This window comes from Lithobates pipiens, unplaced genomic scaffold (genome assembly GCF_037356315.1).
Source record: "Lithobates pipiens isolate NorthernLeopardFrog02 unplaced genomic scaffold, aLitPip1_a1.2 Scaffold_18, whole genome shotgun sequence".
Classification (NCBI taxonomy): domain Eukaryota; kingdom Metazoa; phylum Chordata; class Amphibia; order Anura; family Ranidae; genus Lithobates; species Lithobates pipiens.
In genome coordinates, this window is record NW_027507758.1 from 608,055,507 (window position 1) to 608,073,789 (window position 18,283).

The 18,283-nt window shown below is 47.9% G+C and overlaps 1 protein-coding gene across 8 annotated transcripts in view; it reads right to left on the bottom strand.

Annotated features, from left to right (window-relative positions):
• Window positions 1–18,283, bottom strand: part of LOC143989238 (uncharacterized) — a 484,136-nt gene that overhangs the window by 19,958 nt on the left and 445,895 nt on the right. For all 8 annotated transcript variants that reach the window (XM_077489308.1, XM_077489309.1, XM_077489306.1 and 5 more), the window contains 2 exons: window positions 17,329–17,493; window positions 15,090–15,239 (listed from right to left, as the gene is read on the bottom strand). In XM_077489308.1, coding sequence (XP_077345434.1) covers window positions 15,090–15,239; window positions 17,329–17,493 — 315 coding nt within the window. The remainder of the gene's footprint in view (window positions 1–15,089; window positions 15,240–17,328; window positions 17,494–18,283) is intronic.

The window sequence follows — 18,283 nt, forward strand, 5'->3', positions numbered from 1 at the left end:
GTAATATGTGTGTTTTACAGACAGTTACTGGGGCCAGAATTGTGGTTCCTGGGAGGGACAGTGGGTTGAAACATAGGACCAGATTAGAGGGTATCTGGACCGGTGAATGTGCCCTGAAAAGGTGATTACGCCCCTCCATATCCTAGCAGAAGATACCCCTGATACATACACTGACCCAGCACACAGTCAGAGGAGGAAGCGAGCAGCTCTCTCCGGAAGCTTTGACCCTCATGTGTACATAGATGCTATAGGGGTCCCAAGGAGGGTCCCTGATGAATTCAAAGCCAGGGATCAGGTAAAAGTTGGTTTTGAGTCTTTGATCCCCATAATAAATGTGAACAAGAATGTAGATTGGATCAATTACATAAACTACAACCAACAAAGATACGTGAATTACACTAAAGATGCCCTCCAGGGAATTGCTGACCAGTTACCCCCCACTTCCTACATGACATTCCAGAACCGGATGGCCTTAGACATGGTGTTAGCTGAGAAAGGAGGTGTCTGTAAAATCATAGAAAAAAACGGGGACCTGTTGCACCTACATTCCTGATAATACCGGCCCAAATGGTAAAGTAACTTTAGCTATAAAGAAATGAGAAGATTTGTCATTGGAGTTGAAGAAGAACTCCGGTATTACAGACCCATGGGATCAATATTTTAGCTGGATGAGTGGGTGGCAGAAGGTGGTCGCCCAGATAGGGGTAACGGTACTAATAATCCTGGTTCTTTTACCCCCCGATTGTATGCTGTATTCTACCTTTCGTAAAGAAGTTAATGAGCAAGGCTGTAGAAAACAGCCCACCTACATTTTTCCACCAAGAAGAAGAGGACCCTCTTATGATGGAGAATGACAAACCCTTCACTCCTCTACAGTCACTCCCTGTCCAAAATCTCACAATCCTCTAGGGTTATAGGGGTAGATAGCACCTGATTGCCCTTCTCCAGCTGTATCGAGGGGGGTAGTGAACTAGTTGCTGCCCAACTCTATATACAGCCTAAAAAGAGTTGCTGAGGAGAATGGGCCAGGTGAGTAGGACCTTTAGATGAGGGACAGAAGAAAATAGCCATTTTAGGGGGGACTGTTAAGGAATCCAATGTACATAATGATAATCAGAAAATGTCTATTTGCTTATGTGTATACATGTTCCTTACTTATTATGTAGTATACAGATTGACTTTATGTTCGGAGCCAAGATGGCGTCTACCCCCCACATCCCCCGCGTTAGAAGAATTCATTTGAGATAACAGAACCAGTTTCAACCAAACTTCAAGCATCAAGTTTCTTCATTTCTCTTGTATTGTAACCAATGAGATGTACCAATTAGACTGACATAGTAATGACGTATCTTTCTGTATAAAATATTAACACCGCCCACCAATAAATCAGTATTTAGAAGTAGCCTGAGCTGAACATGTCTCAGAGAGTGTTTACTTCTAATGTGCATGCACATTTATACTTTTAATTAGGAATAGCAGCAGATAACCAAGAACTAATTTATAGTTCTAATCCATTTCAACGGGAAACACGTGGCACTTCACAGGCACCCCCCAGGCACCATATTTAAAGGAATATTTCACCTTTTTTTTCACTTTAATCGTCATTAAAATCAGTGCTCCCGCCAAAACGGCAGTTTTTAAAACTTTTTTTTGCAGTGACCCATGTCCCCTGAGGCAGGAGGCAGGTCCCCAAACCCTTTTTAGGACACTACCTTGCATATTAGCCGTTAAAATTAGCACTTTCCATTTCGAACGTTCGAGTCCCATAGACTTCAATGGGGTTCGAACGTTCGTAACAAACGCGGGGGTCGTTCGCAAGTTCTGGTGCGAACCGAACCGGGGGGTGTTCGGCTCATCCCTATTCAGACGGATGCATCTGATGCTTGTCCTGGGGCAGTGTTGCCACAGGTGGGGAGGAACACCCTGTTGTTGAAGATCCTGTAGCACTGTGACAGACAAGCTGTCAGGGAACTCGCGGTGTGAATGTCTGTCCCAGTATAGCAGCAGCTTATTTTCGTACCAAGGGCCATACACAGTGTCCCCGTCAGAGGCGAACGAGTTCCGGAACAAACGGACGCATGCACATGCCAATACGAACATGTGGGCGCACTCGCGCGCCAACCTGAACGTGTGTACGCACGACCACGTCCACCAATCCTGGCACGTCACCATATATAATCAGGGTCCTGACCTGATACCAGTGCTGGATCGTCTTCAGCTCGTTCCTGAGATACCTGACCGCTGTTGTACCTGTTACCTTGTTCCTGATTACCCGGCTTGCTTGACTATTCTTCTGGATTACCCCTGCTTACTACTTACCTGGATTTATTATACTGACCTCGGCTTGGACTATCTACTTCGGCTTTCTACCTGACTTTGTACCTCACTGCCAGCACGTTGCCAGATCTCTGCCTGTCCTTGACTACGAACCTGCCTTCCGTTCCTGTACCTCATTGCAAGCCAGTTGCCAACCTTGACTGTTGCTGAGGTGCAGTATTTCTACATACCTGCTTGGCTCCCGCTGAACACCTCCGGTGACCAGTCTATACTTCTTCCTCCGTGAGGATCCAGTGTCTTCAAGCCTCAATCTTCAACCTGCAGGCACCTGCACCCTTTCGCTGCATCAGCACTCCCTGTCCTCACTTCCAGGTTTGTTGAGACCGGAACCAACCCCAGCATTCGGACTCCACTGTAAGGTACGTGACAGTACGATCCAGCCAGAATGGAGTCCGACAGGGTGGCCTCACCTTTGGAAGCTTTGTGCTAACAGATCTCCGCCCTTACCTAAGCAGTCCAGGGCCTGTAAGATGGCTATCACCAACTTGAACAAAGAGTGGAGTCATTGACGCCAAGCACCGCGGCTTCTCAAGGGGCCACAGCATCCCGGCCCTCCGGTCCGGCAGCCTCCACATCAAGACTAGAACTAGAGCCTCGAGTTCCTACTCCAGAGAGGTTTTCAGGACACCGCAGTAAATTCTGTGCCTTCAGGAATGCCTGCCAGCTATATTTCCTGCTACAGCCCCGTACCTTCTCTTTGGAAAGCACAAAGGTGGGATTCATTGTCTCATTACTCCAGGGGGAACCCCAAACCTGGGCTCACCGCTTATTGGAACAGGCCAGCCCTCTGTTAGACACTATGGGCTCTTTCTTGAACGAAATGTCTACATTTTATGATGATCCTCAGTGTGCCACAACTGCAGAGGCCAGTCTCCATGCTCTCCAGCAGGGCCGTAGGCCAGTGGAGGACTACGTAATGGACTTTAGGCGGTGGAGTTCCGATACTCAGTGGAACAACACCGCCCTCTGCTACCAGTTCCACATTGGACATTCCGAGGCTCTGAAAGATGAGTTGGCGCGTGTCGGAATTCCCTGTTCTTTGGAGGACCTGATCCAAGTGTCGATCCAAATAGATCATCGTCTAAGGGAACGGAGATCTGAAAGAATCAGTCAAATTCATCCCACATGGATGTTGCCTAAAGTCCCAAGCCATCCTCCCATTCCTACGTCCCATGTACCTGCTACCTCCTCTGAAGCTGATAGGCCTGCTTCGTTCACCACTATCACCAGAAGAAAAGCAGCGTCGACGCCAGAACAACCTCTGCCTCTATTGTGGAGAAGCTGGTCATTATGCAAATACGTGCCCAAACAAGACCCGTAAGTCCAAACCTTTGCCCCATTAACCCAGTGCATTGCCTTTGACAAGATCTATTCACATCGCTGTTCCCATTTCATTACAGCTTCCAGAAGGAAAACTCCGGGTCCAGGCTATAGTTCATTCTGGGCCTGCAGCTGCTTCATCGACCATGCTTTCGTCCTACAACACAACATTCCATTAATACCCAAGCAATGCAACTCTCCATATGGCTAGCAGATGAATCAAACATCAGATCTGGCCCTATTACACATGAGACCCAACCATTATCCACCAACATACTACCTGACCCTCAGGAACTACTCCACCTGGATGTCATCTCCCGCCACTATTTCCAATCATTCTGGGAATGCCATGGCTACAAGCCCATAACCCCCAAATAAATTGAGTGACTGGTGAGGTGGTTTTTCAGTCTGTTTACTGCCCCCAGAACTGCCTCAAGGCCTCCCACCATCTGGTCCCCGTCATTGCCTGCCTAAGGCCTATATCTGAGACTCAAAAACTGGTCCATCTGCATATCACAGTTTTTTAGATGTTTTTGACAAACAAAAGGCGGACACCCTTCCCCCTCATTGGGTTTATGATTGTCCAATCAAACTATTGCCAGGAGCTGAAATTCCTTTTGGAAGGATTTTTCCTTTGTCCGAACCTGAACTCCTGGTCCTTAGGAAATATATTGATGAGAATCTCACCTTTACCTTTGATTACTGTGACATAGTGCCTTGTCCGTTTGACTCTTTCATGGCAATGCCATTGGTACAGTGACATCCCTGTTGGTAAGGTGAGACATCCCTGATGGTAATATGTGTGTTTTACAGACAGTTACTGGGGCCAGAATTGTGGTTCCTGGGAGGGACAGTGGGTTGAAACATAGGACCAGATTAGAGGGTATCTGGACCGGTGAATGTGCCCTGAAAAGGTGATTACGCCCCTCCATATCCTAGCAGAAGATACCCCTGATACATACACTGACCCAGCACACAGTCAGAGGAGGAAGCGAGCAGCTCTCTCCGGAAGCTTTGACCCTCATGTGTACATAGATGCTATAGGGGTCCCAAGGAGGGTCCCTGATGAATTCAAAGCCAGGGATCAGGTAAAAGTTGGTTTTGAGTCTTTGATCCCCATAATAAATGTGAACAAGAATGTAGATTGGATCAATTACATAAACTACAACCAACAAAGATACGTGAATTACACTAAAGATGCCCTCCAGGGAATTGCTGACCAGTTACCCCCCACTTCCTACATGACATTCCAGAACCGGATGGCCTTAGACATGGTGTTAGCTGAGAAAGGAGGTGTCTGTAAAATCATAGAAAAAAACGGGGACCTGTTGCACCTACATTCCTGATAATACCGGCCCAAATGGTAAAGTAACTTTAGCTATAAAGAAATGAGAAGATTTGTCATTGGAGTTGAAGAAGAACTCCGGTATTACAGACCCATGGGATCAATATTTTAGCTGGATGAGTGGGTGGCAGAAGGTGGTCGCCCAGATAGGGGTAACGGTACTAATAATCCTGGTTCTTATACCCCCCGATTGTATGCTGTATTCTACCTTTCGTAAAGAAGTTAATGAGCAAGGCTGTAGAAAACAGCCCACCTACATTTTTCCACCAAGAAGAAGAGGACCCTCTTATGATGGAGAATGACAAACCCTTCACTCCTCTACAGTCACTCCCTGTCCAAAATCTCACAATCCTCTAGGGTTATAGGGGTAGATAGCACCTGATTGCCCTTCTCCAGCTGTATCGAGGGGGGTAGTGAACTAGTTGCTGCCCAACTCTATATACAGCCTAAAAAGAGTTGCTGAGGAGAATGGGCCAGGTGAGTAGGACCTTTAGATGAGGGACAGAAGAAAATAGCCATTTTAGGGGGGACTGTTAAGGAATCCAATGTACATAATGATAATCAGAAAATGTCTATTTGCTTATGTGTATACATGTTCCTTACTTATTATGTAGTATACAGATTGACTTTATGTTCGGAGCCAAGATGGCGTCTACCCCCCACATCCCCCGCGTTAGAAGAATTCATTTGAGATAACAGAACCAGTTTCAACCAAACTTCAAGCATCAAGTTTCTTCATTTCTCTTGTATTGTAACCAATGAGATGTACCAATTAGACTGACATAGTAATGACGTATCTTTCTGTATAAAATATTAACACCGCCCACCAATAAATCAGTATTTAGAAGTAGCCTGAGCTGAACATGTCTCAGAGAGTGTTTACTTCTAATGTGCATGCACATTTATACTTTTAATTAGGAATAGCAGCAGATAACCAAGAACTAATTTATAGTTCTAATCCATTTCAACGGGAAACACGTGGCACTTCACAGGCACCCCCCAGGCACCATATTTAAAGGAATATTTCACCTTTTTTTTTCACTTTAATCGTCATTAAAATCAGTGCTCCCGCCAAAACGGCAGTTTTTAAAACTTTTTTTTGCAGTGACCCATGTCCCCTGAGGCAGGAGGCAGGTCCCCAAACCCTTTTTAGGACACTATCTTGCATATTAGCCGTTAAAATTAGCACTTTCCATTTCGAACGTTCGAGTCCCATAGACTTCAATGGGGTTCGAACGTTCGTAACAAACGCGGGGGTCGTTCGCAAGTTCTGGTGCGAACCGAACCGGGGGGTGTTCGGCTCATCCCTATTCAGACGGATGCATCTGATGCTTGTCCTGGGGCAGTGTTGCCACAGGTGGGGAGGAACACCCTGTTGTTGAAGATCCTGTAGCACTGTGACAGACAAGCTGTCAGGGAACTCGCGGTGTGAATGTCTGTCCCAGTATAGCAGCAGCTTATTTTCGTACCAAGGGCCATACACAGTGTCCCCGTCAGAGGCGAACGAGTTCTGGAACAAACGGACGCATGCACATGCCAATACGAACATGTGGGCGCACTCGCGCGCCAACCTGAACGTGTGTACGCACGACCACGTCCACCAATCCTGGCACGTCACCATATATAATCAGGGTCCTGACCTGATACCAGTGCTGGATCGTCTTCAGCTCGTTCCTGAGATACCTGACCGCTGTTGTACCTGTTACCTTGTTCCTGATTACCCGGCTTGCTTGACTATTCTTCTGGATTACCCCTGCTTACTACTTACCTGGATTTATTATACTGACCTCGGCTTGGACTATCTACTTCGGCTTTCTACCTGACTTTGTACCTCACTGCCAGCACGTTGCCAGATCTCTGCCTGTCCTTGACTACGAACCTGCCTTCCGTTCCTGTACCTCATTGCAAGCCAGTTGCCAACCTTGACTGTTGCTGAGGTGCAGTATTTCTACATACCTGCTTGGCTCCCGCTGAACACCTCCGGTGACCAGTCTATACTTCTTCCTCCGTGAGGATCCAGTGTCTTCAAGCCTCAATCTTCAACCTGCAGGCACCTGCACCCTTTCGCTGCATCAGCACTCCCTGTCCTCACTTCCAGGATTGTTGAGACCGGAACCAACCCCAGCATTCGGACTCCACTGTAAGGTACGTGACAGTACGATCCAGCCAGAATGGAGTCCGACAGGGTGGCCTCACCTTTGGAAGCTTTGTGCTAACAGATCTCCGCCCTTACCTAAGCAGTCCAGGGCCTGTAAGATGGCTATCACCAACTTGAACAAAGAGTGGAGTCATTGACGCCAAGCACCGCGGCTTCTCAAGGGGCCACAGCATCCCGGCCCTCCGGTCCGGCAGCCTCCACATCAAGACTAGAACTAGAGCCTCGAGTTCCTACTCCAGAGAGGTTTTCAGGACACCGCAGTAAATTCTGTGCCTTCAGGAATGCCTGCCAGCTATATTTCCTGCTACAGCCCCGTACCTTCTCTTTGGAAAGCACAAAGGTGGGATTCATTGTCTCATTACTCCAGGGGGAACCCCAAACCTGGGCTCACCGCTTATTGGAACAGGCCAGCCCTCTGTTAGACACTATGGGCTCTTTCTTGAACGAAATGTCTACATTTTATGATGATCCTCAGTGTGCCACAACTGCAGAGGCCAGTCTCCATGCTCTCCAGCAGGGCCGTAGGCCAGTGGAGGACTACGTAATGGACTTTAGGCGGTGGAGTTCCGATACTCAGTGGAACAACACCGCCCTCTGCTACCAGTTCCACATTGGACATTCCGAGGCTCTGAAAGATGAGTTGGCGCGTGTCGGAATTCCCTGTTCTTTGGAGGACCTGATCCAAGTGTCGATCCAAATAGATCATCGTCTAAGGGAACGGAGATCTGAAAGAATCAGTCAAATTCATCCCACATGGATGTTGCCTAAAGTCCCAAGCCATCCTCCCATTCCTACGTCCCATGTACCTGCTACCTCCTCTGAAGCTGATAGGCCTGCTTCGTTCACCACTATCACCAGAAGAAAAGCAGCGTCGACGCCAGAACAACCTCTGCCTCTATTGTGGAGAAGCTGGTCATTATGCAAATACGTGCCCAAACAAGACCCGTAAGTCCAAACCTTTGCCCCATTAACCCAGTGCATTGCCTTTGACAAGATCTATTCACATCGCTGTTCCCATTTCATTACAGCTTCCAGAAGGAAAACTCCGGGTCCAGGCTATAGTTCATTCTGGGCCTGCAGCTGCTTCATCGACCATGCTTTCGTCCTACAACACAACATTCCATTAATACCCAAGCAATGCAACTCTCCATATGGCTAGCAGATGAATCAAACATCAGATCTGGCCCTATTACACATGAGACCCAACCATTATCCACCAACATACTACCTGACCCTCAGGAACTACTCCACCTGGATGTCATCTCCCGCCACTATTTCCAATCATTCTGGGAATGCCATGGCTACAAGCCCATAACCCCCAAATAAATTGAGTGACTGGTGAGGTGGTTTTTCAGTCTGTTTACTGCCCCCAGAACTGCCTCAAGGCCTCCCACCATCTGGTCCCCGTCATTGCCTGCCTAAGGCCTATATCTGAGACTCAAAAACTGGTCCATCTGCATATCACAGTTTTTTAGATGTTTTTGACAAACAAAAGACGGACACCCTTCCCCCTCATTGGGTTTATGATTGTCCAATCAAACTATTGCCAGGAGCTGAAATTCCTTTTGGAAGGATTTTTCCTTTGTCCGAACCTGAACTCCTGGTCCTTAGGAAATATATTGATGAGAATCTCAAGAAGGGGATCATCCGACACTCTTCTTCTCCAGCAGGTGCCGGGGAAATTCTTCGTCGACAAAAAGGATCATTCTCTCCACCCATGTGTGGACTACAGGGACTTGAACAAAATAACGATTAAAAACCGCTATCCTCTCCCATTGATCCCGGAACTATTCCAGAGACTTCGTTCGGCAAAAATATTCACAAAGCTGGATTTACGGGGTGCCTATAATTTAATCAGAATCTGTAAGGGGGATGAGTGGAAAACAGCTTTCCAGACACGCTTCGGCCACTTCGAGTACCTGGTAATGCCATTTGGACTCTGCAATGCACCAGCTACCTTCCAACCTTTCGTCAATTATATTTTCAGGGACTTTTTGCATTTATTCATGATGGTTTACTTGGACGATATTTTCGACCTCTTTAGAAGCACATCGTGACCATGTGAAAAGTCCTTCTCAGACTAAGACAAAACGGACTCTATGCTAAAGCCGAGAAATGTGAGTTAGAGTGCCAGACCAATCACTTTCTCAGCCTAGTGATATCGATTGATGGTGTGGCAATGGATCCTCAGAAGGTTTCAGCCATTTTTTCCTGGCCACCTCCGACCGACAAGAAAGAGGTGCAACGTTTTGTTGGATTCTCCAATTTTTACAGGAAATTTATCAAAAATGTATCCAGTATTATAGCGCCTATCACACAACTCACAAGGAAACAAAGTAGTTTTCAATGGACTGCTGCAGCCCAAGCTGCATTTGACAAACTAAAAGGACTGTTTACATCTGCTCCAATACTAAAACACCCTGATCCTGCCTTGCCGTATACCCTGGAAGTGGATGCAACAGAAAATGCTGTAGGGGCCATCCTGTCCCAACGCCAAGGACCTAAGTCCTTAATGCACCCTGTAGCCTACTTTTCCAAAAAATTTGGTGTATCGGAAAGAAACTATGACATGGGGGATCAAGAACTTCTCGCAATAAAATCAGCCTTAGAAGAATGGCGGTACCTCCTGGAGGGGGCAGCACACCCAATACTGATCTTTACAGATCATAAGAACTTAGAGTATCTCAGGACAGCCAAACGCCTCAGACCCCAACAGGCAAGATGGGCTCTTTTCTTTTCCTGTTTTAATTTTCATATCACTTACCGACCAGGGTCCAAGAACAGTAAACCTGATGCGTTATCCCGCATGGTCACAGAGGCTGAAGTTTCATCTCCACTATCCTGCAAGCTGGGAATTTCTTACTAACCTAATCTAGTTTCATGTCACAGATTCGTCAGGCCTCCCGAGGAACATCATTACCTGGGCTCTTCTGGCTCTTCTGGCAGGGAAATAAACTTTTCGTCCCTCAGAATCTCCGCACTTCCGTTCTACAGGTCTGTCATGACTATCCCTTGGCAGGTCACTTTGGGGGTCACAAGACTATGAATCTAGTTCAAATCTTGCAAGGGACTGTAGGGATTACGTTAATTCTTGTCCGACCTGCCTCAGGAATAAGAATAGCAAGAATAAAGCATGGGGACTATTGAGACCACTACCTATTCCTGAAAGACCATGAGATAAAATCGCAATGGACCTTATTGTTGAACTCCTTCCCTCTGAAGGGTTCTTCGACAAGAAGAGGAGGGGGGAATTGGACCTAAAAGTCGATGACCGTGCATGGCTTTCAACTGCAAACCTGAAACTGTCATGTCCCTCTAAAAAGTTGGGACCCAGATATTTGGGGCCTTTTTCAATTAAGAAGAAAATCAATCCGGTAGCCTATGAACTCCCAGACTCATTCAGGATCCATCCCGTATTCCATGCTTCATTACTTAAACCTGATGTACCCAATTCCTTTCCAGATCGTGAGATAGGTCCTCCAGAAGCTGTGATTGTAGATGGGGAGGAGGAATTCGAGATTGAGGCCATTCTGGATTATAGGAAACGACAGGGACGAAACCAATATTTAATGAAATGGAAAGGCTTTGGTCCTGAATAAAATTCCTGGGAGCCCGAAGCAAATCTCCATGCCCAGAGGCTCATACGGGCTTTTCATCGCTCCCGCCTTAAAGGTTTGGTTCCAAGAGGCATCCGGAGGCTGCCCTTAAGGGGGGGCACTGTCAGGGAACTCACCGTGTGAATGTCTGTCCCCGTATAGCAGCAGCTTATTTTCGTTCCAAGGGCCATGCGCGGTGTCCCCGTCAGAGGTGAACGAGTTCCGGAACGAACGGACGCACGCACACGCCAATACGAACATGTGGGCGCACTCGCGCGCAAAACCGAATGTGTGTACGCACTCACGCACGCACGACCAGGGTCCTGACCTGATACCAGTGCTGGATCGTCTTCAGCTCGTTCCTGAGATACCTGACCGCTGTTGTACCTATTACCTTGTTCCTGATTACCCGGCTTGCTTGACTACTCTTCTGGATCACCCCTGCTTATTACTTACCTGGATTTATTATACTGACCTCGGCTTGGACTCTCTACTTCAGCTTGCTTTCTGACTTTGTACCTTGCTGCCAGCACGTTGACAGACCTCTGCCTGTGCTTGACTACAAACCTGCCTTCCATTCCTGTACCTCGTTGCCAGCCAGTTGCCAACCTTGCCTGTTCCTGACGTACAGTATTTCTACATACCTGCTTGGCTGCCGCTAAACACCTCCGGTGACCAGTCTACACTTCTTCCTCCTTGAGGATCCAGTTTCTTCAAGCCTCTATCTTCAACCTGCAGGCACCTGCACCCTTTCGGTTATTTTGAGATAGTGGAAAATCTCTCTCCGAAATAAATTTCATGAAGCAAGACCTGGAGAACTAAAAGAGTCTCCTGAGGATTTTGCAGATGATTCAACTCTGCAAGGAACATTTATCCCAGGCAGCGCCAGTCTAAAGAAGATCTACAGGGGCTGCCCCACATGTGCGTTTGGCCACACTAGCGATAGTTGGTCCATTTTGAGGGGTGAGTTTACATCTACGTCGGGACACCTTGTCTGAGCACATATCAAGTACAGAATCCCGCAACCACATTTGAGCACGAGCACTTAATCTGGGACTTAGAATCTTTACTGTTCAACAATTTAAGTCATTTGAAATGTAGACACCTTGTCCCGAGTTAATTCTTGCTGGGCCACAATGGTTCCATCCCTCGGGTTGAAAAGAAGGGGGGACATGTAGCAGAGTGTCTCGTATGGAGCTGAAAATGTCCTCTTTGGAATATACACATCTCCTAAGCTTCTTTCATATACCTTTCAGGTCCTCTGAGCTTCTGACCCATTCCAGGTGTTGCACCTCTCCCTTGCAGGCCATTTAGACTCACCTAAACACACAGTGAGTGCTCTGCAGCTTGGGGAGCAGACAGGTCTTGTCTGTTAGAGCTAAAAGGTTGGTGAAGACTGCGTTTGTGGAGGCTGATTGTTAGGATTGCCTTTTGTGTATTTAATGCCAGGACATGGTTAGGATTTTGTTTTTTGAAACATTTTTAACTCTATTTTTGGAGCACTGTACAGTACCTGAATACAATATAGCCTGTAAATAGCATCAATAAATACACCACTGCTTGTCATTATGTCACGGACTACTTATCATATAATTCCTATACAGTCCCTAAAGAGCCTACTGACCTAAAGTGAGTATCTTAGTACAAGATAGTACAATAAGCATCCTTGCTGAACAACAGCTTCAAGAAATCCATTTACAGGCTAGGTCACTCTAGGGAGTGCCTTGTTTTTGGGAGAACACTATGAGCCCATTCACACAGGGGCAACACGACTTGTAGGCGACTTGAGTCAGGCAACTTGGACACGACTTCACAGCGCGACTTGGGACGACTTCAAAACGACTTGTGATAACTTCAAGCCCGACTTGGGACGACTTACAAGTCGCCCCAGGCCAGGCGACTTTTGCCGAGGCCAAGCAGAGAATGAGCTCAAGGGGGAACTCCACGGCAAATTTCTGAAAAAAATTTGGCGTGGGTTCCCCCTCCGAGAGCATACCAGGCCCTTAGGTCTGGTATGGATTCCAAGGGGAACCCCCTACGCCGAAAAAACGGCGTGGGGGTCCCCCCCAGATCCACACCAGACCCTTATCCGAGCACGCTACCCGGCCGGCCAGGAAAGGGGGTGGGGACGAGCGGGCGGCCCCCCCCCTCCTGAGCCGTACCAGGCCGCGTGCCCTCAACATGGGGGGGTGCCTTGGGGGAGGGGGGGCCTGCGGCCCCCCCACCCCAAAGCACCTTGTCCCCATGTCGATGAGGACAAGGGCCTCTTCCCGACAACCCTGGCCGTTGGTTGTCGGGGTCTGCGGGCGGGGGGCTTATCGGAATCCGGGAGCCCCCTTTAATAAGGGGGCCCCGGATACCGGCCCCCCACCCTATGTGAATGAGTATGGGGTACAATGTACCCCTACCCATTCACCTGTGGAAAAAAAGTACAAAAAAAAAACACAACACAGGGAAAAAATATTTTATTGCACAGCTCCGGGGGTCTTCAGTCTTCGGGGGTCTTCTCGCCGGACTCCTCCGCTATCTTCTTGTAGCTCTTTTACTAGCAGAGGAGTCCGGCTTTCTTCCTCCCCGCCGCCGGCCTCTTCTCCCGACTTCGGGGGTCTTGTCCCCCTCTTCGGTTCTTCTGCCGGGCCACCGCGCCTTCTTATAGCTCTTTTACAGGCGGTGGCCCGGTCTTCTGTCGTCGCCGCCGCCGCCTTCCGTTCTTCTTCTTCTTCTTCTTCTTCTCCAGGAGATGTTGACACGACGCTCTCTCCGGCCGGAATGCCAGAGCCGCCCTGCGCTGCCACTTATATAGGGACAATGGGGCGGTGTCACATGGGTTGATGTCACATGGGTTGGTCACATGGGTTGATGTCACATGGTGACCCCGCCCCCTTACCATGTGACATCAACCCATGTGACCAACCCATGTGACATCAACCCATGTGACACCGCCCCATTGTCCCTATATAAGTGGCAGCGCAGGGCGGCTCTGGCATTCCGGCCGGAGAGAGCGTCGTGTCAACATCTCCTGGAGAAGAAGAAGAAGAAGAACGGAAGGCGGCGGCGGCGGCGGCGGCGGCGGCGACGACGACAGAAGACCGGGCCACCGCCTGTAAAAGAGCTATAAGAAGGCGCGGTGGCCCGGCAGAAGAACCGAAGAGGGGGACAAGACCCCCGAAGTCGGGAGAAGAGGCCGGCGGCGGGGAGGAAGAAAGCCGGACTCCTCCGCTAGTAAAAGAGCTACAAGAAGATAGCGGAGGAGTCCGGCGAGAAGACCCCCGAAGACTGAAGACCCCCGGAGCTGTGCAATAAAATATTTTTTCCCTGTGTTGTGTTTTTTTTTTGTACTTTTTTTCCACAGGTGAATGGGTAGGGGTACATTGTACCCCATACTCATTCACATAGGGTGGGGGGCCGGTATCCGGGGGCCCCCTTATTAAAGGGGGCTCCCGGATTCCGATAAGCCCCCCGCCCGCAGACCCCGACAACCAACGGCCAGGGTTGTCGGGAAGAGGCCCTTGTCCTCATCGACATGGGGACAAGGTGCTTTGGGGTGGGGGGGCCGCAGGCCCCCCCTCCCCCAAGGCACCCCCCCATGTTGAGGGCACGTGGCCTGGTACGGCTCAGGAGGGGGGGGCCGCCCGCTCGTCCCCACCCCCTTTCCTGGCCGGCCGGGTAGCGTGCTCGGATAAGGGTCTGGTGTGGATCTGGGGGGGACCCCCACGCCGTTTTTTCGGCGTAGGGGGTTCCCCTTGGAATCCATACCAGACCTAAGGGCCTGGTATGCTCTCGGAGGGGGAACCCACGCCAAATTTTTTTCAGAAATTTGCCGTGGAGTTCCCTCTTGAGAGCTGATAATTCTGTCAAAGTCGCCTCCGTATAAACGGAGATCCGACTTGGAGGCAATCTCCATTGAAATCAATGGGTACCGGTCGCCTACAAGTCGGATAGAAGTAGTACAGGAACCTTTTCTGAAGTCGGAGCGACTTCAGTAGTGTGCATTAAGACGGCTCTCATTCACTTACATTGCTTTTTAAATGTTGTCCGACCTGAGGCGACTAGGGGCGACCTGAAGTCGGATCAGGAGTTGCCCCTGTGTGAATGGGCTCTATAGGGTTGCATTAAACAGAAAAGCAACTTCTCTGAACATAACCGTTGGGAGCTTGGCATGTATGTGTATGAGGAACTACAGCTGTCCCTCTACATATAAAACCCTTATTTACATTTTAGCTTGTAATTATATTTATATAAACTCTTAAAATACTGGAATACCTTCAAAACCTTTAGTGATAATAATTTTGGGTATACAGCAATTTCCAATTCATAAGAGAAATTCAATTACCTGTCACTGTTGGCGTGCACTGGTTTCTGCACCAGTAATAACAGCAGCGCTCAGTGCCTTGGCATTGGTCATCGCTATGGCATTCAGTTGGTGAAGGTCTGACAGTTATACATTCTAAGGTATTGAAGAGTGGGCAAGCATTTTCCTTGGCTGCAGAGAGAGAAAATTGACGTGATAAGGATAGAAGAAAGTAGAAACTGAGAAAGCAATGATTATAGATTGAGGCGATGAAGGGTGATGAATGCAGGCCAGGACTATGAAGGGTGATGAGTGCAGGCCAGGACTATAAAGGGTGATGAGTGCAGGCCAGGACTATGAAGGGTGATGAGTGCAGGCCAGGACTATGAAGGGTGATGAGTGCAGGCCAGGACTATGAAGGGTGATAAATGCAGCCCGGGACTATGAAGGGTGATGAGTGCAGGCCAGGACTATAAAGGGTGATGAGTGCAGGCCAGGACTATGAAGGGTGATGAGTGCAGGCCAGGACTATAAAGGGTGATGAGTGCAGGCCGGGACTATGATGGGTGATGAGTGCAGGCCAGGACTATAAAGGGTGATGAGTGCAGGCCAGGACTATGAAGGGTGATGAGTGCAGTCCAGGACTATGAAGGGTGATGAGTGCAGCCCGGGACTATGAAGGGTGATGAGTGCAGGCCAGGACTATGAAGGGTGATGAGTGCAGGCCAGGACTATGAAGGGTGATGAGTGCAGGCCAGGACTATGAAGGGTGATGAGTGCAGCCCGGGACTATGAAGGGTGATCAGTGCAGGCCAGGACTATGAAGGGTGATGAGTGCAGGCCAGGACTATGAAGGGTGATGAGTGCAGGCCGGGACTATGATGGGTGATGAGTGCAGGCCAGGACTATGAAGGGTGATGAGTGCAGGCCAGGACTATGAAGGGTGATGAGGGCAGGCCAGAACTATAAAGGGTGATGAGTGCAGGCCAGGACTATGAAGGGTGATGAGTGCAGGCCAGGACTATGAAGGGTGATGAGTGCAGGCCAGGACTATGAAGGGTAATGAGTGCAGGCCAGGAGTATGAAGGGTAATGAGTGCAGGCCAAGACTATGAAGGGTGATGAGTGCAGGCCAGGACTATGAAGGGTGATGAGTGCAGGTTAGGACAATGAAGAGTGATAAGTACAGGCAAGGACTATGAAGAGTTTTGACTGCAGGCAGGGATTATGAAGGGTGATGAGATCACTCTGCGACTATAAAGAGTGATGAGTGTTGGCTGGAACTTTGACAGGTAATAAGTGCAGGCCTGGTTATGAAGGGTGACGAGTGCAGGCCAGGACTATGAAGGTTGATGAGTACAGGTTAGGACAATGAAGAGTGATAAGTACAGGCAGGAACTATGAAGTGTGATGACTGCAGGCAGGGACTATGAAGGGTGATGAGTGAGTGCAGGCCGGGACTATGAAAGGTGATGAGTGCAGGCTGGGACTATGAAAGGTGATGAGTGCAGGCCCGGACTATGAAGGGTGATGAGTATAGGTCGGGACTATGAAGGGTGATTAGTGCAGGTCGGAACTATGAAGGGTGATTAGTGCAGGCCGGGACTACAAAAGGGTGTTGAGAGCAGGCCAGGCACGATATTTATGTTTATCTAAAGTTTATATATTTAGTCCAGCCATTCTCAACCAGGGTTCCATGGAACCCTGGGGTTCCTTCAGAGGTTGCTAGGGGTTCCTTGAGCTGTGGCTGATGAACCACCTATTTGATGATGCCTACAGAGTTCAAGGTTCAGCACCACTTAGCAAAACCAGCAGCATCACACCAAATATCTTTTTAGCTGTCTTTTTAAGGGTGGCATTCTAAACACCACTTTAAGGGGGACATTCTTCCTATTGAGCACTAATATAAGGAGCATTGTTCCTATTGAGCCCTGATGATTTGGTTTTAGTAAGGGTTCCTTGAGACATGAAAATAATTTTTGGGGTTCCTGTAGGGTTAAAAGGTTGAGAAAGCCTGATTTAGACTAATGTTCTATATCTGTGTGCATTATATTTAAATTAATACATTACAAAGGATTCACAGGAAGAGACAAAAGAGTATTATGTGCCTCCTTTTGGGATTGGGGGTGGGGGGCAGGGATTACTACCTTGGAGGAGGAGGTGCCTCTGTTCTGAATCGCTCATATTGGTAAATTTTAGCTTGGGCCACTTATCTACACAAAGCAGCGCAGGTCATGTTTTTATAATTTCATTGCATTCCCAGAGAGATTGTATCATTTTACCTTGCAATGGCAGCAGACATTGTCGTCTACCCCCGGAGAAGCAGCACTTCCTCGTATCTTGGCAGTCTTGGTCTATCGCACAATCATTCTGAAACATGGAGCCTTCAACCGGGTAGTCCACATTTGTAGGACACGTTCCAGGTTTCTCCAGAGGGATGGGTGGACCTGAGTGGGTTATGAGATGAACCACAGATTATTTGCTTAGAACCTAATTTTAGAGTGGACCAGTACATGGCCAAATGTTTGTAAACACCTGACCATTGCATTGCTATAAACGTTGTACATCCAAAACCAAAAATCAAGCACATGGCCATGCAATGTCCTTTTATATATGTCTTAATTAATCTGCGCTTACCCAACCACCCATGTATGTGATACCTAGATATAATAAGTGAAAAAAACGTGATAAATAATTATAAAAAAATGGTGAATGCTGCTATCTCCTGACGAACTGAAATACTTAATTAAGACATAAATATATAAACACAAAGAAGATATGTGAAAGGTACAGCACGTTGGTAAATGAATTAAAGTGAATAAATTAATCTTTAAAAAATAAATCTTTTTTTTTTTTTCAAAATTTTTGCTCTTTTTTTGTTTATAGCGCAAAAAATAAAAAAGCAGAGGTGATCAAATACTTCCATTTGTGGGAAAAAAAAAGACATCAATTATGTTTGGGTACAACGTCACACGACCGTGCAATTGTCAGTTAAAGCGACACATTGCCGAATCGCAAAAAGTGCTCTGGTCAGGAAGGGGGTAAAATCTTCCTGGGCTGAAGAGGTTAAACATATCTATCTTCCAGATTTGAAACATATGATCAATCTTGCAGAGTGCGTGGGGTGGCATCAAAAGTTTTTTTGCACTTCGCTATTTTGTTTCATTCGATGACACATTAATATACATATTTGTGTGGATATTTCTTTGGAACCTTTTGAATCTTCACCCTTGTACA